Raw genomic sequence first — 24,984 nt, 5'->3', positions numbered from 1 at the left:
ACAGTTCATGTCAGGGTTGTGCTAAAAGACACACACACACAGACACACAGACACACACACACACACACACACACACACACAGACACACACACACACACACACACACACACACACACACACACACACACACACACACACACACACACACAGAGACACACACACACACACAGAGACACACACACACACACACAGACACACACACACACACACACACACAGAGAGAGAGAGAGAGAGAGAGACACACACGAGGCCCAACTGACACCTAATTGTTCATGATGACTGAAATATGGGAACATAGAGCTACATACTGAATTGGGTTGATTAGAATTATATTAATGTATCACTTGAGAAAAGCTTAGATCAAGAAGCGCATCTTCACTTTGTTTGGTAACCATGGAAACACAACATCTGTTCCTGCCAGCAGAAAACATCTGTATCTCAGTAAATCCCTGATGATTCTATTAATATAGATCAGTGCTCTCAGTCTGTTTTTCATTCATGTTAATGTTTTGTCACATAATTTCACAAAGATAAAGTCAGTTGTGTTTTTTCTTCCTGAAATTCTTCAGAAAACATCTACTGGTGTGTAGCATCTCTGTTTGGATCCTGATTAAAATGCAACGATTCTTTCCAACTTTAGATGTCTACAGATCATTTCGTTCAAGTCGAGTTTGCTTGTTTTAGAGCAAATATTCAAAAATTAATTTTGCTTTAAAATAAAGCAGCAAACGGTGTCCGTATCTGCCATTGTGCAAAATTGAATACTATTTCTATTATTTAAATTTATTATTATGCTTCTTCTTCTTTTAGACTCTTTTTTAGACACATTTACTAACTGCTTGTTTTCTTAAAAAAAAAAAAAACACACACACACATCTATTTTCTGTTTGTGTTCTTTTCTATTTATTATACAATCAACAAAAAACAAAAAGTTTTTATTAATAATAATAATAATAATAATAATAATAAAAACTAAATTTAAATCAGCCATGATCTGTGCATCACTACTGTAACACTAAATAATCTGGGCTGATTATTTCTATTGATAATAAGATCTTGTGTTTTTGGCAAAACTAATCTTAACACGCTTCAGTTTGTTTTTGATTCAATCTCTGGATCTTCGGTGCTGAACAGAACATCACTAGAATAAAACTTTAATGGCGCCTCTAGAGAAACTTCATTCACTCTGCAGTTTGAGTCTGAAGCAGTAGATCTTTCAGGAGTCTTGTCTCCACGCTGGAACAGCTCTGTGAAGAACACACACACACACGATCATCATCAGAGACAGGACTGATCTGTGTTTTCTGTGTGTTGTTGAGTACCTGTGGAAGATCTGAGACACGGCCCCGGTCCCCGAGGGCCCCGTCTCTTTAGTGCGCTCCTGCCACGCTTTAGTGAGCTTCCAGAGTCGAGACGGATCCCGGTCGATGTGAACCTGACGCAGAGAAACAACACGCCGTTTAAATACAGACTAAATATATATATATATATATATATATGTTCTAAACAGTGAAAAATATATTTAGTAGCTTTATATTTCATATATTTTAAAATGTATATTTTCAATCTTACATTAATCTGAAATTAGATGAAAAAGCCTTTTAAAGATCAAACATAGATTTATAATTATGCAATAAAGTACACTACCAGAAAGTTTTTTAATGTTTTCACAGAACTCTCTTCTGCATTTCATTTGATCCAAAGTACAGAAAAAGCACTGCAATTTATTTTACAATGTAGTTCAGAAAGTTTTATCTGAAATAGAAATCTTTTGTCACGTCTTGACCATATTAGAATGATTTTGATAAAAAAATAAACGGATATCATTTATAAAATATATTTTCAAAAATGGACAAAACAACATACTGGTGGAAGATAAGTCTAAATATATTTCAAGGAAAAATGTCAATTGTTATATTTGTAGAGATATTATAGAAGCAAACCTTGTCCTTGATCTTCTGGAGTGCCCTGTGCCTCTCGCTCTGCTCCTGCTCTTTAGTCTTCTTCTCCTGTAGTTTCTCCTCGAGCCGGCGTGAATCCTGACGAGAGAGAGAGAGACGGAGTGAGTGACGGAGAGCGGAGAGCGGCTCTCAAACACACAAGCTCCTCTCACTCTCTGCTGGAAGCGTCTGATGCCGAGGACGGCCTGCCGCTGCCGCTCCTGTCTCTCCGCCTGCTCCTGCGCCTCCCGCTCCAGCAGACGCCGCTCCTCCTGCTCCTTCTTCTGCTGGAGGCGCTCCTCCACGAGCAGCTTGAGCTCCAGCTGTCTGCGGCGCTGCTCTTTAGCTCTCCTGCTCTCCAGGATCTGCTGTCTGAGGCTCTGCTCCTGCTGCCGCTCTCTCTGCTGTGTTCGGTGTCTCCTCCAGACCTCCAGACGCTCGGACAGCTCCCTGCGGCGCTCCTCCTCGTCCTCCTGATCCCGCTCCTCTTCCTCCTCCTCCGGCTCCTCGTCTCCGTCACGCTGCTCCCGCTCCGTCTGCTTCCACGCTCTCCATCGACGGATGGCCTGCAGGACAAACAGAAGCTTCATATCTGTCTGAAAATCTAAATATTGAGAAAATCACCTTAAACTGTGTCCAAATCAAGCTCTTAGCAATGAATATTACCAATCAAAATAAACTTTTGATATATTTACAGTAGGAACTTTACTACATATCTTAATGGAGCAAGATTTATGATTATTCATTAATATCATAATGACCTTTTCATACATTTGATTTTGCTAATCTTTTTTGCTGAAGAAAAGAAAAACATGTATAGTGATGAAAGCCAAACTATTAAAAGTCATGAGTGGATATTAATAATCACAGAATGTTTGTTTTATGTGCCAGAGATGACCTTTCAAAAATGGAGAACAAGATTTTTCTCCAAAATATTAAAGATATTAATGCCCTTTTAGGTATCGAGTCTTAACAATGTTTTCTTTCCTAATCTTAATTTTTATAAAGCCATAAATGACTCCAGAGATACTGAAATATCAGCATGGCTGAAAAATAAATAAATCACTAAATTATCCACACATCAGTTATCATTATAAATACATCTTTAGTAGTCAAAACAACCGTTAAACCTGTCTGAATGGCAGAAATATTCTTTGAAAGTGTGTGTTCCCATAGCTCAAAGAGTATTAAAGATATCAGAATATGATTTTAGATTCTAGTTCTTAAACTTTTCCTTCGGAAGCTTCATTTTAAATGTATAATAAAAAGGCACCAGGATGACTCAAAGGAGAGGAAGTGTTGAATAAAGTAGTTTTTTCTGTTTTCTTGGCTTCAAATAAATAGCGGATGAAGCCCAGATCTCAGATGTTTTAGGGTGAAGAGCCCCACGCCGTCTATGAAGCGGTCAGGAAGGACGTGTTTGTGTTCTCGGGGCAGAGCTGCTCACCTCTCTCTTGTCGTCCTGAAGCCGGCGCAGCTCCAGAAACCAGTCCTCGTGCTTCTTCAGCTCCTCCTCCGTCTTCTCCGGTAAATAAAGCCGTGCTTCTCGTCTGTACGAGGGCTTTCCTCGGTGCTTGGTCCACACCTTCAGGAAGCTGCGGTGGTCGAAGGGGTCCCAGCCGCCGTCTCGGCCCGTCCGCTGGAGGAAGGTCTGGAGAGCGCTCACCTCGGCCGGGAGACTCGTCCAGGACCTGGGCTTCTCTGAGCGACGGCCGCCGGCCTCGGCTCTCACAGACACGCTCCAGGACTCCATCTTCTTCTGGACCACGCAGATCTCCTGCCACACGCTCCTCTCGTCCTTCAGGAGCTCCTCGAAGCTGCAGCGGACGAGGCGTTTGAGAGAAGGAACGTTCTCAGGACGTCTCACAGAAACACCTACCTCTGGTGCTGGCTGTCTTTGAAAGCGCTGATGGAGTTCTCAATGTCACTCATGGTCTCTCGTAATTTGTCAACCACTGAAACGGAGCAGAAATGAAGGCGTGAGCAGCTTTAAACAGCTCAGATCTGCTGTAAACTGAGGTCAGAGATCTCACCGTCTGGAGAAGGTCTGACATCCATCAGCTGCTCCTGGAACCTGAAGACGCCGTTCTTGAGTTTCTGCAGCTGCTGCTGAACTTTCATGACTGACAAACAAATCAGTATATTAACATCTCAGATCTGAGTCACAAAACCAGCCCAAACGAGCCAAACACCAGAAGCCCCGCGCTGGAGACACTCACTCTGGAGATCATTGCACGCTGATTTCTACATTTTTGTCTAGAATTTTAGCACAGGACCTCACGTTCAATCGCATTCACAAAACGTTCACAAAAAAATCGATCAGGTTTGATTTTCTGTAATTTCAACAATAGCAAGCATTTTGAGAGGAAAGGATGACAGATATGAAGCAAAAAAGCTGGCATATGAAAATTTCTGATTCAGTTTGCAAGAACCTTGAGCACGAAAGTTTTATCCAAAATTGTTCCGTGTTAAAAAATAGATGCAACCTCACTTTGTGTCAAACCACAGTTACACACCGCCTCCAAAACATACGACCGTCATAAAAAACATCTTGAGGAGGATTTTCTGTGTTTTCACATCCGTAGCAAGCACTTTTAATAGGAAAGGATGATGAATACTAAAAAAAAACACATGATGATTTCAGACTCAGTGTTCAGGGACCTTTATGCAGAGTTTGGGCTTTTAAAGCAATGATCAGAAATGAGCTAAAAGAGACCCTCCTCACTAAAAGATTGTCTCATCACAGATTTATCACTAGTGGAATATAAAATGGGTAATATTTCTAAACAAATGATTCGCAAAATGTAAAGCTTCACAAAGCATTGAAGCGCCGTGTACGGAGCGTTTCAGGGACATTTTCAGAGGTGATGCCTCAAGAAACTTTTGCTTCTCTTGAACTCTTAAGTTCAGACAAACACTTCCTGTTCAGCTCGCAGTGCTTCATAAAACACCAACACGCTTAATGAAGATAATAAAGAATATGTGACGATGCAAGCAGGTGAGCCCTAAATATGAGCTCAATTGAACAGAAAACCATTTCTAATGTGGCTTAATAAAAGACCAGATTTTATTATAAATATACACTATTTGTAGAAAAGCTCTTCTTGGCCTGTTTTCCTGTGTGTAATAAAATCTATAAACATCTAATATTTTTAAATCACCATCTTTGTTGCATTCATATTCTTGGCTATTCTGCTTTTTTAATAGTAATATTATTAATGAGGTTATTAACATTTATGAGTATATATTATTATTGGGTTTGGTCCTAAAGTGTCACTGTTTTGAAACACATGAAGTGTTTTAAATGTGTTGAACTGATAACTGCCTGTATTTCTTTATACTGTAGATTAGGCTCAAAATAAAAGTCCCTGGTAAAGATCAGTCAGGTTCGCTGTAATCTGTGTTTTCTGGTTTTGAGAGAAACACAAGCTCTTACTGTCCGCCTCGCGCTGCGCGTTCACGTGATCCCGGAGCGCGCCGGAAGGGTCTCTGAGCGCGCGCCTCTCCGTCTCTCTCTCCTCTTTACACACTCTGAGTGAAGTCATGAATTAATCTCTAATAAAACACACAGACTCGAGGAACACACTGTGAAACACAATCAGGCGCACTCACAGTCTCCTGAGAGCTTCCGCTTCCCGCAGAAATCCCGCCACAGACATCTGGTCGAAGCGAGACGCAAAACCACACACGATAACGTCACGAGCACATCTCTAATAAATCATAACGTCACGAGCACATCTCTAATAAATCATAACGTCACGAGCACATCTCTAATAAATCATAACGTCACGAGCACATCTCTAATAAATCATAACGTCACGAGCACATCTCTAATAAATCATAACGCCACAGCTGTAATAATCGTTAATCAGACGCAGCGAGAAGTATCACATCAACCGACTTTGTTTTTGAACCGTTGCTATGGTAACGACGTCCCACAACTTCCGGTAGACGCCGGATCCTCTTTAGTGACTGTTACTGAAAGTAACTTTACTGATTTAACACGAAATATAGTGTATTTATTTATTTAACTCGCGTAATTATTCAACATCAGCGTATTAGTATCAGAATAATTGTTATCACTAAAATGTTATGATAAATGAATAATTAATTGAATCACTCTTTAAATAATTAACTGCTTCAAAATGAATGCTATTAACGAAATCATTGTTGAAACATTTACAGTTGGCTTACGAATAAAAAACACTAACGTTATAACAATATTATATAAACAATGAAAAACTTTATTCAGATTTAAGAGCACTTTATAATTTGTTATATATATAAATATATATATGTTGAGTCTGCGTTTGTCTGTTTCTCATCATCAGAAATAAACCTAATAAAATAAATGTTTTAATAAGCAGGGGAGATCCCCCACATTAAATAATAACTGTCTAGGATGTAATATAAGAATCTACAGGGATTCTTCATATTTAAAACAGCTGACTTGTTATTTTATTAGATTTCAACGATTTCAATCTAATAAATTCTATCCAATCACTTTCAGTCGATCACTTTTATTTATATCGCTTTTAACAATACAGCACTGAAGAGTATTTATTATAGATCAGTGAGTATAAGAGTATAAGCAGCGCAGAGAAATACTACATTAATATAATAACATGATTCACAGCTAGGTACAGGTTTTGACAAAAAGAAATAGTCTAATAAAATGATAAACATCAAATTTTAACTTTTTTTTTAAATGCTTTAATTGTTTAAAAGGTCAAAAGGTCAGGTTCAGGTTCACATGTAAATGAATAAATAGAGAGCACTTTCTGGATTAGAGCTCTACACCTAGAGACATTATAGGAAAGATTAACGTTAAATAAAAATGGCAGTCATTATTGAAATATACATCATATAAAAACACCTGTGCTGTGTTTTTAATTTTATCTTCAATAAAATCATATCCTCTTCCAGTAGCGGCTCCTGGATGTAAATTTAGGTGGAGCAGATTTTGGGTCCTAGAACTAATATTTAAAAGCTTTATATCCTTATTGCTGAACACATGAAAACTAAATGTTAGTCAGAGATCTAGAGTCCTTGTTATCCTGTGGGCGGCGCTCTAATGTTGATTGACAGGTTGGAGGTAAAAGCCTAATAATAGTATTAACAGACTATAATATTTCTCACCTCCAAATGTTAATTAGAAGTTGTGGGGGATTCAGGTGAGGAACGTAGATGATACATGAATAAATAATTAAATGACTATTCTCTGAACAAACATACAGCGAACACAACAGACCCATATATAGTCTAGGCCTGTGTTTTGGATAAATATTTACTTGGGTCTTATAGACGAGCTGCGGCTGGTCTCGTCACTGGACTGAAAATTATTTTTACAGCTCTTTAAAGTTCATCAGCCAACGGCAGCCGGTCTTTTGAGATACACAAATGTTGTTTGGATCGCTGTAGCGGCCGGTCAGGACGCTCTGAACGCTCAGCTTCACGAGGAGCTTACGGATCCTTGGCCAGTCCAACAACTACGACAGGAGCAGAACGCTTTAGTGCAGTATTCTGGTTTTCTCCGAGCTGATATTTGGGATAGTAGATCGCCGTTGATGTGAGATATAATTATCTGGGAAGCATTAATAGACTGAGCCTCCAGGGCTTTAGTACAGTCTCACTTTCCTGTTTCCTCACAGTGAACACAGACAGAAACACTCTGCTTTCTTTCTCCCTCTTTATTGTTCTAGCGTCTAACCCTAAACCTAATGATTGCTCTTTTCTTTGGGCTGTTAATCAGCTAACGGTAATATCTGTTCCTGATTCTTAAGAAATGTATTTGTGTGAAAGAATCCGTCGTGTTGACCCCGGCTGACCCCGAGCGCAGCTTTCTGGGAGATTTTAAACACATGAATCAAACAGAGATTCGGTGGCTTTGAAATATCCCTGTAAATATTTGATGATCTTTTACTTTTTTTGAAGGCAGAAAGTTAAACCTATTTTTTTTTTTTATAGTTTTCCTTTCAGATATAATGTGAAACAAATATAATTTTTCTTTAACCGAAGCAAAACAAACACAAAAAAAAAACCTAATCAGAAATAATAATAATAATACAAAAACAAATTAAAAAAGAATATACATTCTTGCAATTATTTTGCAATATAATACGGCAAATGCTCAGAAAAAAGCTCCCATTTTTTCAGATTTCCTAACATTAAAAAGGAATTTCTCAGTGGTTTGATATTAAATGAATTTGTTTTCTAAATGGAGAACGAGTCGACTTCCAACTAATATAGACGTTTTCCCAACCAGTCACATGAAGTACTTTTTATGACGAGAAAGATCTAATAATTCAGTATCTTATACCGATGTAAATATTTTCTGCATGTTTCTGTTTGATCACTGAAAGCTAAACCTCTCGCCTTGAAGGTCTGGATTTATTAGTCACTTATTAGTAACTGTAATCCTCAGTGGATCTGGTCTAGTCCTGTGTTTTAGGCACACATGTTAAACTGAAATCAGCTGTACTGTGCTACACCGCAGCGCTTCTGAACATGGTTTGCTTTAATGCATTTCCCCCGCTCTGGCACTTTTAGCACGTCAGAGGTGAAACAGAATTAAACAACACCCTGAACGTTCATCGCAGGTTCCCAGAAGAACAAAGGCATCTAAAGATCTCGACCAGAGCCAGCTTTAAAAACACACTCATAGAGTTTCACACAGAAACCAATCCATGCACGACATCTGCCAAAGCAATCGACAGCGATGACTGGACAACGTAATGAAGGCCGAAACACTAAGAGCTAAAAGTACCTCGTGCATACATCTCTTCAGCTGATAATCTAAACCTTTTATGCCGTTTCCGTGTCTAAACGTCTCTCCCGTCTGTGATGATCTGCTTTAACGCTCAGACACACGAGGGTCACGTTCATCACACCTCCACAGGAATATCCCCCTGATGTCCGCAGATCGTCTCTGTACCTGAAGCTCTGATGTAGGCCTGAATGTAGGACAGACTGAGCGGGACATTATTCAAGGTTATTTAAAGACACCACAAAAGTAGGCTACGTGTCACATGTCGAATCCCAAAAGAGTGAAAAGTGTGGGAAAACAATCTGAGCGCTACGATGAAAGAGCAGGATAAAAGACAGTGATAAAGAAAGAAATGCTGAAAACATTTCTTTGTAGTAATATATATACGATATGCAGATGTTTTATTAACTACCGTATGAAAAAGACCACGTGTGACTCTGGAGCACAAAACCAGTCATAAAGGTCATAAAGGTCAAGTCTGGAATCTGAGGGGGCTAATTATACATGTATACTACAAATCAGAGATTAAAGTTTTTGATATATTTACGGTAGATCATTTACAAAGCATCTTTATGGACCATGATCTTTATTTAATATCCAGATCATTTTTACCATAAAAGGTCAAATGTATAATTCTGACCCATATAATGTGTTGTTGCTTATTGCTACAAATGTAGACTGTTTCCAGAATGAGCGTGTGTGTGTGTGCGAGCGTGTGTGTGTGTGAGCGAGTGTGTGTGCGTGTGTGTGCGAGCGTGTGTGTGTGAGCGAGTGTGTGTGCGTGTGCGAGCGTGTGTGTGTGTGTGTGTGTGTGTGTGTGTGTGTGTGTGTGTGTGTGTGAGCGTGTGTGTGAGCGAGCGTGTGTGTGAGCGAGCGTGTGTGTGTGTGTGTGTGTGCGTGTGTGTGTGTGTGTGTGTGAGCGAGTGTGTGAACGTGTGTGTGTGCGAGCGTGTGTGTGTGTGTGTGTGTGTGTGTGTGTGTGTGTGTGTGAGCGTGTGTGTGTGTGCGTGTGTGTGTGTGTGAGCGAGTGTGTGTGTGTGTGTGAGCGTGTGTGTGTGTGCGAGTGTGTGTGGCGTGCGTGTGTGAGCGGTGTGAGTGTGTGAGCGAGTGTGTGTGTGTGTGTGTGTGTGTGTGTGTGTGTGTGTGTGTGTGTGTGTGAGTGTGTGTGTGCGAGCGTGTGTGTGTGCGAGCGTGTGTGTGTGCGTGTGTGTGCGTGTGTGTGTGTGTGAGCGAGTGTGTGTGTGTGAGCGTGTGTGTGAGCGAGCGTGTGTGTGCGTGTGTGGCGTGCGTGTGCGTGTGTGTGTGTGTGTGAGTGAGCGAGTGTGTGAACGTGTGTGTGTGCGAGCGTGTGTGTGTGTGTGTGTGTGTGTGTGCGCGAGCGTGTGTGTGCGCGAGCGTGTGTGTGTATGTTTCCTGTATTGTGACGTATTTTCAATCTAAGCCGCTATAAAAACTAGAAAATAAAAATGTAGGGCAGACGTGATTTTATGGGCACGTGAAGATCAGAATCGATTAAAGATGATTAAACACAGTGTTTCTGGTCTCCTTTATCTGACAACCAGTTGAGGTCCTGGAGTTTCTTCCAGCCAGCGGACGAGGTGTGTTTGATTAGAGACGGTGTTTGGAGGAACAGGGTCGAGAAATAAAGATTACAGACAGTCCAACAGAGAAATGAGCGAACATGTTGAGATCACACCCTCTCTGAGTCATCAGAAAACACTTCATCATCATAGAAAACCAGGAAAACAAGAATAAAACAGCTCCCGTCACCGTCAGATCAGTCTCCATCAAAACAAAACACTAGAAGAGTCCCTGAATAAAAGCTGGGTTTCAGCTCATTAGATACTGAACACAACTAAGAAGAAGAAAACACCCAGAAAAGAAGAATCAAGTGCAACAGAGGTTTATTGTCAATTATGCTCTAAGGACATCAACAAGCTTTATGCTATCATAATATGAATATCAAATTTCACTGCAATAAAGTGCAAGTCCTTTAACTGTACATTTGTTTTATTTACTAGTGTATTGTGCCTGTAAGAGAATCAAAGCCCTTGGGTTCAAACCGCAAAAATGTAGCTGAAGCTGAACTTAAACTACACAGAGCTGAAGATTCCACCACCATCATCATCATCATCACCATCATCATCATCATCATCATCTCACTGGTTTGTAAACGCCAGCACGTGCTGTGCAATAACAATCGGGAGGTTTGGTTTGGGTTCAAAGATTAAACATTCAATAGAGACGCGTTTCCTCAAGCAGGCCGTTCCGTCAAGATCAGGAGACAGAGAGGAAGAGAAGACCAAAAACAAAAAACAAACAGGCATTCGCATGAACACGTGGCACAACCCAGTAACACAGAACAGTCCCATATTACAGCCTGTGCATAGGAAGAATAAAAGCACTTATGGTATCGGCAAACATCAAGCACGTGGTAATGCTCGCTAGGGCTGGGAAAATAATCCAGAAACCATTCCGCATCCGTTCAGAGATTCTCCGAACGTATTCGAGTCGATTCCGAGCTTAGTTTTGAACGCTGTGCGCTTTAGGAACAAATCCTGCACGCGCTGAACAGAAAATAATCATTCGTAAAATTTGAAAAGGTCGAAGTGAATTACAAGTGGGCTGCGTTTAATCTGGCCTCATCTTTTCATGAGCATTCAGATAAAAACCAGAGCAGAGCGCCACCTGCTGTTAAAAGCTAAGCTCAGAATCGAGTCCAGAGAGAGCCGCCATGCGTTCAGAAGACCTGGGAGCCGGCGCTGGGCCGCTCTGACGCCGCTCACTATCTGTGCAGCAGCACGAAGGCCTCCAGCCGCTCGGGGATGTTCCCGCGGAAGGCCAGGCCGTGTTTGACGATGGCTCTCGCCGCCAGACACTGCAGCGTGGTGTGGTTGATGGGCTGGATCAGGTTCTTGGCCAGCTCCTTCTGGTCCAGCAGGTCGCAGGCCGTCTGCTTCAGGGAGTTGGTGCTGTCGAAGTGCGTGCCGCAGGAGATCAGCAGGTTCATGATGTCCGGGTGGTTGTTGGAGGCGGCCACGTGCAGAGGGCTGTTGTCGTCCTCGTCTCGGCAGTTGACGTCCGCTCCACACTCCAGCAGGATGGAGGTCACCTGGAAGGAAGGGAACTTGCAGACGGGGTAGCGGCCCACGCAGGTGGTGTTCCTGTCCACGGCCAGGTGCAGCGGGCTGAAGCCGTTCTTACCGCACGCCTGCAGCTTCAGGAACTTGTAGATGGTCTCTTTCTTGAAGTGGTCCTGCTCCACGGTGCACGGCACCTTCTCCAGCAGACAGATGAGGTGCAGGATGATGGACAGCACCTGTCGATCACAGAGGTGTGGAACAGCGTGAGTATAAGGCAGATCACGGCAGAGCAGCGTTACGACATTAAACTGCTGGAATAGTCTGAGATATGATCATTTCTGGTATTTAATGCAATAAAAATAACTCAGGAAATCCTGTTTCTTTAGAGAGAAGTTCTCTCTTTGCTGTTTTTACCCTAAATAGGGTGCTGTGAGCACTAGTGAGTAAACGTGACGTAATGACTGTTTAATTCGTGCCAGAAACATCACGGAAGTGACAGCTGCATTAAATCCCTGATATGGACAGAGGTATGCCGTTTTCATGAATAAAAGGCAGATATTGATCTGTGACAGCTGTGATGTAGCTGCGCTCTTCAAGCAAGCTGAAGTATTTTTATAGAGAATAGCATAGAACTGTATAAAATACTATGATTTCTATGAATTTAATCTGGAGAGAAAGCATGTCAATAAACATCTTTGTTGGAGGACAGGTTTGTAAACCAGATCATACACATTCAGACCTGTATCAGTACTGAAGCCCTGACCAAACCAGTTCCAGATTAAAAATAAAACTCATTTAGTGATAAACTCTATTTCACATTCCCTTTCCATTACGCCGCTCACACAACTAGACTTTGTCGATATCTTCACGGGAAGAAACGTTCTTTTTCGTAAAAAGATTTTTAACCTTACGTTGTGTCAGTAATGTTTACACACTTGCCTTTAAAACTTTTGTCTATTATTTATTTATTTAATTTCTTAATGGACATGAGCTACATTTCCCAGAAGCCTCGTACCCTGAAGCTGATCGTAGCTCTATTAGTTTCAGCCGAAAGCAGCGGTTTCGTTTCTGAGAGAGATTTTACACCTGAGGATCAAATACGGTTTTAAAAAGTTTGAAGATGCAGACACATTAGATGTGTATACAGTAACAGTCATGAGAAAAAATACATTTGATATCAGTCATGATGTTTCCATATGAGAAATAAGGATTTTAGATTTGTCATGACTTTTACTGCATTGTGACGTATTTTCAATCTAGGTCGCTATAAAACTAGAAAACAAAAATGTAGGGCGGGCGTTATTTCATCCAGCGTTTGTTGATTGACACAAAGATGAGTCACAGGACGATTAAAGATTATTAAAAATAGACCAGAATAAAAACCACAGCTCAGTCATTTACAGTAACCTGGCACGAAAATAAAAGAGATTCATTTCATTCTGACTTTAGTTAAGAAGTTTAGTCTTCTTAAAGAAAGCAGACAGTCATCAGAGAAAAGAACAAACAGGAACATGTTGAGATCACACCCTCTCTGAATCATCATCATCAGAAAACTACATCTACAGGTTCACTACGTCTTTACTTTCTATTAAATCAAAGTACTTTGACAGCACAGCAAAAACTCTCAGCCTTAAGATTATTAAAGAGACAAGTGGACAGCCAAATAGATAAATACAACAGAACTACGTTACAAAGTATAAGAGGCTTAAGAGGAAATAAAGACTAGCAAACAAAGTCAGCGTTGAACTACGGTAAAGTTCAAAGTAGGGCTGAGCATTATATTAGACGCCATATTCATGTTTATACAGAGCTGTAGTTCTCATGAGATCTGTGTGTGTGTGTGTGTGTGTTTGTCAGTGAACTACAGCTGTGTATTAACTGGCGCTCCATCTGAAAACAGGTGATGGAGATGAACTGCTAATCAAAGACCTGACGAGATGCCCATGAATATAGCTTCCAATAGATCATGCAGTTCATTAGAAAACATAAATACACAGCAGAAACGTTCATTGTTTAAGGCCATTTCACGATTTTAGTCATTAAATAGTAGGCTATTAACTTCCTCTTCTCATGGAAGACATGTGATGTAGTTTGTAATAACTTTAGTGCTTTTCCCCGAACGGTTCTAAATGCTTTCACATTGCCGCCATGTTTGCTGCATCAGTGCACACCTCTATTTGATCACATCACGTCATTGTTCAGTACTTTATTCAGTCTTTTTGCCATTTTTGGCCCGAAAAATATGCTATCAAGCCGCTATATCAATGATATCTAGATGTGACTTTTTTTTTATCATGTAAAACTTTATACCGGTATTATTGTGGGTGGTATGATAATGCACACCCCTACTGCAGCCCTAGTTCAAAATAAATATGTGAATAAGTGAAATATAACTTATATTAGCCAAAACTAACCAGCAACAAATAATAGACGCATCAGACTACGAATGCCTGTTAAATATAACATTACCCAAAACCAACCGTATCTCTCGTTTAATCCCCAGAGAGACGTCAGAGACACGTGACTGAGGGACTAGATGTGTTCGAGGCTGCTGTCAGTGAATATAGGAGCACTGAAAAACTCCTAAAACCACACTTCATGACATAATAACAGCAATATTTTGAAAATTAGCAGGTTTTTGGGCAATGATGTTTGACAATTCATAAGAACAGAAAATAATGCATATTGAGAAATTAATTTTCTGTGTATAAATATACAATACACAAAAGACACAAAAGTGACGATTCAATCCAATCAAGGTTCTGAGGGGAGGTTAGTGGTACAGTATGATTCGCTAATAACAGCTTCTGACAATAGAAACAGACAGAACTGAGCACCATACAGTACTAGACCGAACCGTACCGTTTAGTGGAAATGAGTCATTACACCCCGTCCTAACTTAACGTAACGAGATTTCAGAGACTCAAGATGAGTAAGTGATGTAACAACAGAAGAATCACGCTTCAAACAGGACAAGTAGCTCGGCCACATCATCAGCCTTAAGGAAATTCCTTGCCTCACGACGATGAAACATTAAGAAACGTTTTGAACAATGTTGCGGGGCAACTTTGGGTAAAGGAATAGTTCACCTAAAAATGCAAATTCTGTCATCATTTACTCACTGGTTCCTCACCTGTATGAACTGTCCTGCCGAACACAAAAGGAAGATAAAGATATTCTGAAGAAAGTTTGTAACCAGGCTGTTTTGGGTCACCATTGACTTCCATTGTATGAAAATCAATGGTCTTACATCTTTCTAATATCGCGAATATCTTTCTTTGTGTTCAACGGAACAAAGAAGTTCATACAGGTTGACATATTCCTTTAATGTTGCAGTCATGACAAACCTACATTAGTCACCTGCTTTTTTAATTCAACTGCATTTTAAATGCTGTCTTATTTGTATTGGAAAATAAAGACCGATTACCCCTTGGCAACTGCTAGTGGGTAAAACTAGTTCTTAAAGCAGTCTTAAGAAGGTGTTAAGAGCACAAGCAACACCACTCCAAAGTTTCCCATCAGCCTCAGGGAAATATTCCCCCTCAGGGATACCCTTCACTCAAAACATTTTCATGCAATTAATCACAAGAAAACAAGAGAATAAAACACCTTGCTGAGCTGAGCCGGATCCGGACCTGGCCGAGGCTGTTTGACGGCACGCTCGATCTCCAGCACGCTCTTGCTGAGGATCTCCATCAGCTCCTGGAAGGACACTGAAGTCCCCAGAAGGCCCTTGGCTCGGTCCTGCAGCATGAAGGAGAAGAGCTCGGCGAAGGACAGCAGGCTGCTGGCGGTCATGGGGCTGAGCGGGTCCAGGTTGCTCTGCTGCATGTCCAGGGCGTACTTCCACAGCTTGATGCAGCGCTCGAAGTTGCCCGAGTCGGCGTAGACGGCCCCTCGGTAGCGGATGTAGTAGGACGTGTCGGGGTGCGAGGGCCCGAGGATGCGCTCTCGGATCAGCAGCGCCTGCATGCGCATGTCGTCGGGGTCAGCGATCAGGCCGTCCAGCTCCTCGAATGAGTTCACCTCCTTGCTGTAGTCGTAGGCCGGCACCAGCTGCTTGGGCTCGTCCTTCAGGAGCATGTGGTTGGGCTCGCTGTGCCGCAGATCCATGGCTTTCTTCCAGTACTTCAGCGCTCCCAGCAGGTCTCTCTTTTTATCCACGAAGGTGGCCCCCAGCAGCTCCAGGGCGTTGATGCGCTCTGTCCGGCCCGTCTGAGGGTGCTGCGTCAGGAAGTCCACGATGTTGGTGTGCCCCGTCACGCTGGCGGAGAGCAGCGGCGTCATCCCGTAGCCGTCCTTCTCCATGGAGGCGCCGTACTTCAGCAGCATCTTCATGATCTCCAGGCTCCCGGACTCAGCACAGTCGTGTAAAGCCGTGTTACCTTCAAGACAAGAGCACACAGAACGCTAGTCGTCAAGTCTCCTTTATTTATAAAGCTTGTTAAAGAAACACTCCACTTTTTCTCCTCCTCTCCCATAGTTAAGTTGAGTTTCACCGTTTCTGAATCCATTCAGCCGATATCGATGTCTGACGATGTCTGACGATAGACTTTTAGCATAGATCATTGAATCCAATTAGACCAAAAAAAAAAAAAAAAAAAAAAAAAAATCACCAAAGAGTTTCAGTATTTTTCCCTATTTAAAACTTGACTCTTCTGGAGTTATATGTAGTAAGACCGGCGGAAAATGAAAAGCTGTAATTTTTTTATGCTGATATGATTAGGACTACTCTCATTCAATTTTTCTGCTGGTCTTAGTCCACAATATAACTACAGAAGAGTCCAGTTTATAGGAAAAAATATCAAAACTCTTTAGTCAATTGTTAATTGGATTCAATAATCTATGCTAAGCTATACTAAAAGTGCTATCATCAGACTCAGAGATCGGCTGAATGGATTCAAAAACGGTAAAACTCAACTTACTCCGAGGAGTTCAGAGAATAAGTCTGTGTCGAAGCACTTAAAGAGTTGAAAAGAGAGTGTCAATAATATATAATGAGAAGATTAAACACTCAGTTACTTTGTTTTAACTTTTCAGTTTGGCAAGGAACCAAAACTGTGACAGAAGAAAAAAAACCTTGGGAGAACCTCAGTCGGACCAGACCAGCAATGAATACGACAGACTTACTAGAGTCACTGAAGACAGACAGAAGCTGTGCTACAATGCAGTCATCCACACCAGATATCATTTAGACTAGCAGGTGCACTATACTTCATTTATGTATGCAAGGATAGCATTTGCTTTATGTTACCATTTTTCCATCACAGACTCAACAAAACTAAGCACAGCTTGGTAATTGGTTGAGCTAAACTGGTACCTAACTGTGTTCTTACAGCTATTCAACCAAATACATTACATACCTCTCTATCGAAGCCGTCTGACATGATCAGGAAGAATTTGTTCTGACACAGTTTAACTGAGTTCTTGTCATATTTTATTACGATACCTAAATCTATTTCTGAATAAACTGATAATGTGAGAAATGTTGGCGTCTACGTTTGGGTTTGACTGTATATTAGTGAAAACAGAGGCATAAAGAATCTAAAAAGCTCATTATCTTCACAACTCTGTTGGCTGATGAATGAAACGATACGCTTCACGTGAACTATTGTCTGCTATCAAGCTCAATCTACACTGAACTGACTGAAGCTAAGTAACGACTTGCTGTCCCTCGCAGAACTTCACACCATCGATCTGAACTGAACCAACACTGAACGAACCTTATCTGAAAATTACTACCGTCTTTGAGAGCTGATTTACAACTGAATCTGAACAGAAACAGAAAGAGTTTCCATTATTGAAGCTGCTTTGACCCAACCGGTTTTCTATAAAGCGCTGTAGAAGTCGTTCTTGATCAAGACCCAAAGAACAGATCAACAAATCTCAATCACATTACAGTGAGGGCCTTCTTTTCTAGTTTAGCCTAAAACATAATACTAACAATCAATAAATATTCATGAAATTTCCCAGATGAAGGATTACATAGATATGTTTCCATCCAAATTTGCAAATTTAACTAGATGCTAGCAAATAACAAGCTGGCTATGAGAGCATTCCTGCAAATAATAATAATAATAATAATAGTAATGATAATAATAACAAGTTTACAATCTCATAATCTCAAGATTCATCCAGGTATTTCTAAAATCTTTTAGTGGGCTCCTCCCCCTTCATGGAGGGCGTCTTTTGGAATCAAATCTATCCATAATCTTGACAAAATGAATATTGTTGGAAAGAGTCTCAAGATTCCACATTTTGGTGGTTATTTGGTGATAGAAGTAATGATGAGAGAATTTTATACATTGTTGTAGAAAAATTAAAATAATTTCAGTAGGACCTTACGGCTATTTGTGGTTTAAGCTAACTTTCAAAAACATAACTTATTTACACATATGGCCTTTATATAATTATATCAAATTGGGATTAAAACTGCTTTTACTGAAATATTCATTTTATATCAACTAAAATATTGCAGTAAATTTAAACTTCAATAACTAATTTATCCTTTACTTTTTTTTTATTATTTAATTTCTGCTAACTGGCTTCTTCAAAAAGAGACCAAACTTAGGTCTGTATTCAAAAAGCATTCCTAAATTATAACAATTTATGTTTGAATAGTGCACTTTCAGGTCTATGTTCAAGTAACAGGTTAAGAAAAACTATATCATATATCATAAGAACTACAAACAGAAACTTGAAAGTCAGCAACCCGTCAAAATAAAAGTTTGTTTTAACTTTAAGAAACTGTAAAAGAAATATTACTATGTAATACTACTATACTACTAATAATAATAATAATAATAATAATAAAATTATTCAAACATTTATTATTTTTAATATTACAAAATAAGTCAATATTTTAGCATAAAAAAGGAATACATAATGATAATTCTTTTAATTAAATCAATTAATTAGAAATGCTTTTGATTTATTAATGCTTAATAAAACCATGAAAAATGCAATCCAGAAAGTTAATTGAAAACAGAATTAGAAACTAAAAAAGTAAAAAAAAAAAAAAACAGTAAAAAAAAAAAAAAAAAAAAGAGAACCAGAATTTATTCTATTTAATTCTATTTAATACTTGAATACCTAAATGAATAAAAATACTGATATAAATTATTTTAGGTGTATTGATCATTAAGGTTAGTTTATAATTTAGACATTTCAATGTTGAAGTAATACACTCTAATAAGGAACAATGCATATACAGTTTTCATCAATTCATTCCTTTTCAGGGGAAAAAAACTGGTGCTTTCTGTATAAAACTGATCATCTATTCTAGATGAAGTGGTATAATGACATAGATTTTCTGACCCCAAGTCTTGAATCTGTGATTATTCTAAATGCGTTTCATTAGACTGAATCATGCATTGAAAAAACACTCTTTCTCTTTTTGTGAAATACTTGATAAAGTCTAATCTCACAGGGTTAACACAGCATCTGATCAGATGACGTATATCTCACACATCCCTAGTCTCACCTTTGACGCTTTTCCGGTTGACATCGGCTCCTTTCTCCAGCAGGTACTGTGCGATCTCCTTGTGGCCTTTATAGCAGGATATCATGAGGCAGGTGTGTCCGTGCCTGTTGGCCACTTCCAGGTCCGCTTTGTGCTCCACAAGGTATCTGACAATGTCCAAGTGTCCGTCGAAGCAGGCGGCTCTGAGCGGGGTAGAGTTCGTCAGAGTGGTGTTGTTCACCGAGGCGCCGTGACCCAGCAGAGACTGGACGACCTTCAGGTGCCCGGCAGCCGAGGCGGCCCACAGCGGCGGCGCTCCCTCGATGATCTCCCCGTCGAAGTTGACCGAGCCGCCGACCTCCACCGGAGCGCAGCAGCACTCGATCAGGTACTCCACCAGCTCCAGGTGCCCGTAGCGGGCGGCCATCAGCAGCGGCGTCGCTCCGTTCGTCTTCTCCGCCATCAGCTTCATCACGTCGTGATCGCTCTTGTTCTCTAAGAGTTTCTGGAGGAGCCTCAGCTTGCCGTCTCGGGCGGCGTTGAAAACAGCGGTTTTTAAATCCATGGCATAGGGTTGCCCCGCGGCTCCGTCCTGGAAACAACAACATGATCAGACCCTTTCAATGCAAGCTTGGTAAAAGGTGGTAAAGATAGAAAGGATGGTTTATAATGCATATATATGAACTAGTTTAAATGGTGTCCACATCATACACATAAAAAGCACTTGCTGCTGTCCCGTGAGCGCCGCCTGCTGTCAGAGCCTCAATCAGCTCATCTGTGTTTCTGCTTCCTGTAGATATGACTAACAGCTTTAGCCCACATTTTAAAAACAGTAGTATCTCCAGCAGCTAAAACAGGGTTAAAGTCAGTTCTATCGTTTGCTGTGGCGTGTCTGAAGAAAACTCAGTTAACGTTTCCAAACATTCATTTTGTCATTAAATATAAAATACAGTGGGATTTTTGTGCCTCACACTAATCATCTTATGATCAGATGTATATCATCCAAGTCTCAGTTTGTTTTGTTTCTTCATATCGTTCCAGACGGACCAGATCGGATCACAAAAATCTCACTGGATTATTATAATTTATGTTTGGAAATAATACAGAACTACAGAAAATACTAGTGATCTCATAACTTTGTATTACTTATTGAGGTGATGTGGGATTTCTTTGAAACTTTCAGTCTGGTTATTTGACAAAGAAGTGTGCAATAAATAAGGCATATTTTTATTTGTCTCAAATCTCATATATACACACACACACACACACACACACACATGTATATATAAATAAATGTGAGAAACATATTGTGAAATCACACGTCATGAGTCGACTGAACCTTTACATCCCTATTAAACTCTTTTTCTGAATGGTTCTTTCATGTCTTTCCAAACCCGCATGACTGACAGTCTTCACAAGAGCTCCGTTTTTGAGCAATATCCTGACATTCACAGGAAACTAAGAGCTCGAGGAGATCTGGAGCCGTCACACGATTTCAGAAGATGGTGAATATATTGCACAAGTCCGTACTCGAGCAAGACATTTTTCAAGACAGAATATTCTTTCACTAAAGAACGTCAGTCGCACATGAGGCTGAGTAGATGATGACACAATTAATCTGGAAGTCTTCCTTGAAGGTGTTTATGGGTCAGGTAAGGCAATTAGCAGTCTAACCAGCGGCCTATTGCATAAACTGCTTAGACTAGTCCTAAAAGCTAGTCATAAAAAGACCTATTCTGAATCTGAAAAGTATCACTAGATTTATTGCTAGTTAGTCTGACTAGTTCTTTAAACCCACACGGTTATGTTTATGCAAATGTCCCCTTCAAGAGCTTCTGTAATATTTAGCACGTCTTCATCCAGGCCAGTTTTGTTGTGTATTATTCCCACACTACTTCGAGCAGATAACCCATAAACGGATATGAAATATTGGTGGAGTGTATATGACTTCATCACGTGATCAGAAACATGAAACTAGCGCAGCTTTGTATATAATCACCTAGCCTACTATATATACACATTAAAATGACGACGGTTTAGAGTCATTATACACACAGATCCTCGGCCGATCACTATTAAGTGCCCCACTATTATTATGATGATAGTGTTCACTACTCGAGGCTCTGTTGACATCCATCACGGCTAGTTCAGAGTTAGCATTACAGGTGTTTCACATTACGGTTTAACCCCAAACAACACCGTTTAAACAGCACTCTCTCCTGCCACAGACAGGACAGACACCGTCCTTATCGTGTCGTTTTCTGTCGTTAATTAGCGCTTCAGCCCGAAGGCCTCACTCACCGCTCGCGCTGGCTCCCTCACGGGCGAGATACTGTCCGTTAACGGCCGTTTATTCGCTTTAAACGACAGGTCCACAGGCACACAGACGGCGAAGGTAACGTTACTTTAGCTCATACCGAGTCCAAATAATATGTAACGATAAAAATAGCGCGTCGTTGCGGCTCTTCCCTCCCCCGCTTCCTGTAACATCGAGGTCTTCTTCATTAAACACACTCGATCGGTGTTCGCGAACTCCAGAGCCTCACGAATCCGACATTATGCTGATTTTAGGTCCATTTCTCGGTTCTGTCGGTCAGATCTTGACGAACGCCGCTCCGCTGCTGATTTTCCCGTCGGTAACAGCGGCCCGAAGGTTCCGCCCATTCGCAGGTGATTGACAGCCGTCTGGACCAATCGCGGCGTCGCTCAAACGTTTTCCATTTAAAGGTAAACGAAAAGAGTCACGACACGAGCGCTTTTAATAACGCGGCGCGTGAAGCTCGACCGGAACATTCTCGGAGATTGACGAAGGGGTCCGGTGTTTTACTTCTCAGCGAGCCTTCAAAAAAAGAAGGATTTACAGAAATCAACGCGGTGGTATAGATTAATCTTCCTCAGATTTGACTGTTCGCTGCAATATTGGTGTTCGCTACCAGCGCCCTCTAGAGGACTGATGGAGAATACACTGTAATGGTGTACAGCGCGTGATCATATTACAAGCACTTTTAACCTCTTCCACACCACATCAGTCTTAAGAAGCACTACTGATTTTGTCATTGATCATGTATAAGTTACATATTATTGTTAACAACGGCCTGAAAAACCCTGGGATTCAATACCTTTTTGTGTCCCCAGTAAAGATCGTGATATTATTGACTTAGAATTTAAATAACATCGAATTTTAATCATATTTACGTTTTTATTTATATGTAATTAAAAACATTTTACAGCATTTTAAACCAACAGGTATAAAAATTTCCCCCTTTTTGGTATATACTGTAATATATTTTCTTAATATTTTCAAACTATTAAATTCATCGTAAAAAATAATAAAGGTTTTTAGCTTGTCCCTCAAAATAATGTCCACCTCGTTACATTAGACGGCTTACCCTTTAAATAAAAAGAAAACGTATATCAAACAGCAGACTTCATTTCTTTGAAGGAAAAACAAGGTGAACGAGGACCTGTTTGTTGTGTTTTTGCTTATTTTATCATTCTAATATGACGTTGTCAACTTCGACATATCCACCTTAGAGAGAACTGATCAACTATTAACTGTTTATACATTTTTCTGTTTACTATTTGCTAGTTATAAAATGTATAAAAAACAAAAATACATTACGTGTCACTGACTTGACAAGTCTGCTTTATTTTTCTTAAACTGTGAAGAAGACCAGTAAGACGTCACTCCGCTGTGCAGTGCATCTTAGATTTATCTTCATGCATCTTATTATAAATAATACTTGATGTGAACTTAAAATGAAAGAACAGGTTTTATAAAGAAGAGCCTTTGAGACGTTCCTCCAGACATTTATTAACCAATTCAAACAAGAATCAATGCACCGCTAATAAAAATAAACACCTAATAAAAAAAAACAATTACACCAATGTCATGAAAAGAAAATTACGACTAGGAAACACGAGCAAGGATGCTTGTTTTGTACAACATAAAGCAAATAAAGCTCTCTCGCATTCAAACATGACGACTGAACTACATCTTGAGTGATGATGATGATGATGATGATGATGGGTATAAACTGCACCGGTGTGTCAAGCAGGTCTACAGTGTCTGTACATCCTTTAACATTCACATACATGTAGAGAGTCAACACAGCCACAAAATAAATAAAGCAGTTTAATTTTCAGCGCTGAAATACTCTGCTGGATATGAGCTGAGGATCGCACACAGGACTAGAGAAAACGAGCTCAAGGCTTTTCTTTAAATAACTCATATTCATATAAAAACCCTTGGACAGTGTCAGAGGAGTTATGATCCCACGCGGGTCGTAGTGGTTTTCTTGTCTGAGAAGAAGCTCCTGAGGAGCACCACCTGACTGATGCTGACCACCAGCAGGATGAAGGCCTCCCCGATGGACCAGAAGGCCACTCTGGTGTTCAGATCCTCGGCTCGGCTGCGGCCCTGAGCCTCTCGCAGGCGGAAGTGTGTCTGGTAGTCGATCACGGACTTCAGCGCCTCGTGAATAGAGACGCAGGCCGACTCCATCTGAAACGGAGCGGAGCATGAGACTCACAGCATCAGTGTCTTCAGCTGGAGCGTGTCAGGAGGAAACATCAGCTTACATTCCAAACATTCATTTAGTCATTAAATGTAATCCAGTGAGGTTTTTGTCTGATCTGATCATCGTCTGGAAGAAACAGAACTCACTGAGACTGAATCCAGAAGAACTGTGTCTCCGAGACGCTTCAAGAAAGACACCTGCAAAGCTCCTGAGAAACTCTGCTTTAAACACAGAGATGCTCGCAACAAAAGATGATTGAGTTCAGTAAACAGAATTTAATAGAAGCGTTCATTTGGATTTATTTCGTCAGATCAGACAAAAACCTCACTGCAATACATGAATGTTTTCCTCCAGACACACTCCAGCAGAAGATAGAAATAACTGACTTCAAACCACTTTTAGCTGCTGAAAGTACCAGTGTTCTAATCATTCTGTATGAAGTTCAACACATGCATGTTCTACGTCTAAAATGCTCAGATCTGATGTAATTGTTCACCTGTGTTAAAGCCGTCACTCGGTTCTCGTTGGGGAACAGCGGAGGGTCGTCTCCGACCTGGAAGTCGAAGTAGACGGTCTTGTGCGTGAAGGTGGAGAACTCGTTGCTGAAGCAGAACTTGTACGTGCCGTTCCTGGAGGCGGTGAAGGTGAAGCTGTCGTACTGCTTCTTCATCTCTTTATAAAGAACCGTCCCGTCCGGGTCCTCCAGACGACAGTCCACGTCATAGTGACCGCCGGTGACCACCTGACCACAGACACACAGAACATTATAAGACCAGGTAAAGGAAATGTCTATCTATTAAAGGAAACACAACACATCAATATGAGCTCTAGAACATACAGGACAGCTCTTATATTTTGATAACCCTGCAAAAAAACATCATGTTCTCACTATTGTGTTTTTTTTAAGAGCAAACGTCTAAAGATTCCTGAATAAACGAAGAACGACTGAAGACTTCCAGCTCACTATGAAACTGATAAAAATGACATTCATTTATGATCAAAACATGAACAAATATCTGCCTGCAGAAAAATCTAAATTCAAAACGAAAAACAATTGTCATTCTTAATTGACAGATATTTGTGCTGGTAATCGCTCTACTGTAACTCTATACAGTTGCTCTACTGTAACTGTCCAGTCGCTCCACTCTCTCTCTATGCAGTGACTCTACAGACTCTATGCAGTAGCTCTACTGTAATTCTATGCAATTGCTCC

At 40.5% G+C, this 24,984-nt stretch overlaps 3 protein-coding genes across 5 annotated transcripts; all 3 read right to left on the bottom strand.

The window, feature by feature from the left end:
• Positions 1–887: 887 nt before the first annotated feature.
• Positions 888–6,290, bottom strand: LOC122350068 (coiled-coil domain-containing protein 112). 3 transcript variants are annotated; one of them, XM_043246264.1, is made up of 9 exons: positions 5,553–5,971; positions 5,377–5,471; positions 3,974–4,063; positions 3,820–3,895; positions 3,388–3,757; positions 2,114–2,506; positions 1,944–2,039; positions 1,323–1,435; positions 1,081–1,247 (listed from the first exon to the last, which is right to left on the bottom strand). In XM_043246264.1, the coding sequence occupies exons 1-9, from the start codon at positions 5,597–5,599 to the stop codon at positions 1,217–1,219; spliced, it is 1,311 nt and encodes a 436-aa protein (XP_043102199.1). In that variant the 5' UTR covers positions 5,600–5,971; the 3' UTR covers positions 1,081–1,216. The 3 variants fall into 3 exon arrangements, with proteins under 3 accessions (XP_043102197.1, XP_043102198.1, XP_043102199.1); XM_043246262.1 differs by having other exon boundaries at positions 888–1,247; positions 1,944–2,506; positions 5,553–6,290; XM_043246263.1 differs by lacking the exon at positions 5,377–5,471 and having other exon boundaries at positions 888–1,247; positions 1,944–2,506; positions 5,553–5,973.
• A 4,303-nt stretch (positions 6,291–10,593) lies between these two features.
• On the bottom strand, positions 10,594–22,183 carry LOC122350615 (protein fem-1 homolog C). The gene is made up of 4 exons (XM_043247265.1): positions 21,553–22,183; positions 19,273–19,843; positions 15,399–16,174; positions 10,594–12,025 (listed from the first exon to the last, which is right to left on the bottom strand). Exons 2-4 carry the CDS (start codon positions 19,814–19,816, stop codon positions 11,492–11,494), a joined length of 1,854 nt encoding a protein of 617 aa, XP_043103200.1. The 5' UTR covers positions 19,817–19,843; positions 21,553–22,183; the 3' UTR covers positions 10,594–11,491.
• Positions 22,184–23,045: 862 nt separating this feature from the next.
• tmed7 (transmembrane p24 trafficking protein 7) lies at positions 23,046–24,762 on the bottom strand. The gene is made up of 3 exons (XM_043247331.1): positions 24,736–24,762; positions 24,268–24,564; positions 23,046–23,755 (listed from the first exon to the last, which is right to left on the bottom strand). The coding sequence occupies exons 1-3, from the start codon at positions 24,760–24,762 to the stop codon at positions 23,519–23,521; spliced, it is 561 nt and encodes a 186-aa protein (XP_043103266.1). The 3' UTR covers positions 23,046–23,518.
• Positions 24,763–24,984: the final 222 nt, after the last annotated feature.

This window comes from Puntigrus tetrazona, chromosome 8 (genome assembly GCF_018831695.1).
Source record: "Puntigrus tetrazona isolate hp1 chromosome 8, ASM1883169v1, whole genome shotgun sequence".
Taxonomy (NCBI): domain Eukaryota; kingdom Metazoa; phylum Chordata; class Actinopteri; order Cypriniformes; family Cyprinidae; genus Puntigrus; species Puntigrus tetrazona.
The sequence above is the reverse complement of the archived record's forward strand: the minus strand, read 5'-3'. Positions and strand labels throughout refer to the sequence as shown.

Bases quoted from the DNA above. Each gene is read 5' to 3' on its own strand.
- LOC122350615 (XM_043247265.1), bottom strand. From the start codon at position 19,816: ATGGATTTAAAAACCGCTGTTTTCAACGCCGCCCGAGACGGCAAGCTG. The intron at 16,175-19,272 runs GTGAGACTAGGG...CTTGTCTTGAAG, and splicing joins CAACCGGAAAAGCGTCAAAG to GTAACACGGCTTTACACGAC. The intron at 12,026-15,398 runs GTGTTTTATTCT...TGTGATCGACAG, and splicing joins ATCCGGCTCAGCTCAGCAAG to GTGCTGTCCATCATCCTGCA.
- LOC122350068 (XM_043246262.1), bottom strand. From the start codon at position 5,599: ATGTCTGTGGCGGGATTTCTGCGGGAAGCGGAAGCTCTCAGGAGACT. The intron at 4,064-5,376 runs GTAAGAGCTTGT...TTTGTTTGTCAG, and splicing joins CGCGCAGCGCGAGGCGGACA to TCATGAAAGTTCAGCAGCAG. The intron at 1,436-1,943 runs GTTTGCTTCTAT...TCTCTGCGTCAG, and splicing joins TCCAGAAGATCAAGGACAAG to GTTCACATCGACCGGGATCC.
- tmed7 (XM_043247331.1), bottom strand. From the start codon at position 24,762: ATGAATGTCATTTTTATCAGTTTCATA. The intron at 24,565-24,735 runs GTGAGCTGGAAG...TTCCTTTAATAG, and splicing joins TCATTTTTATCAGTTTCATA to ATAGACATTTCCTTTACCTG. The intron at 23,756-24,267 runs GTGAACAATTAC...GCTCCGTTTCAG, and splicing joins GAGTGACGGCTTTAACACAG to ATGGAGTCGGCCTGCGTCTC.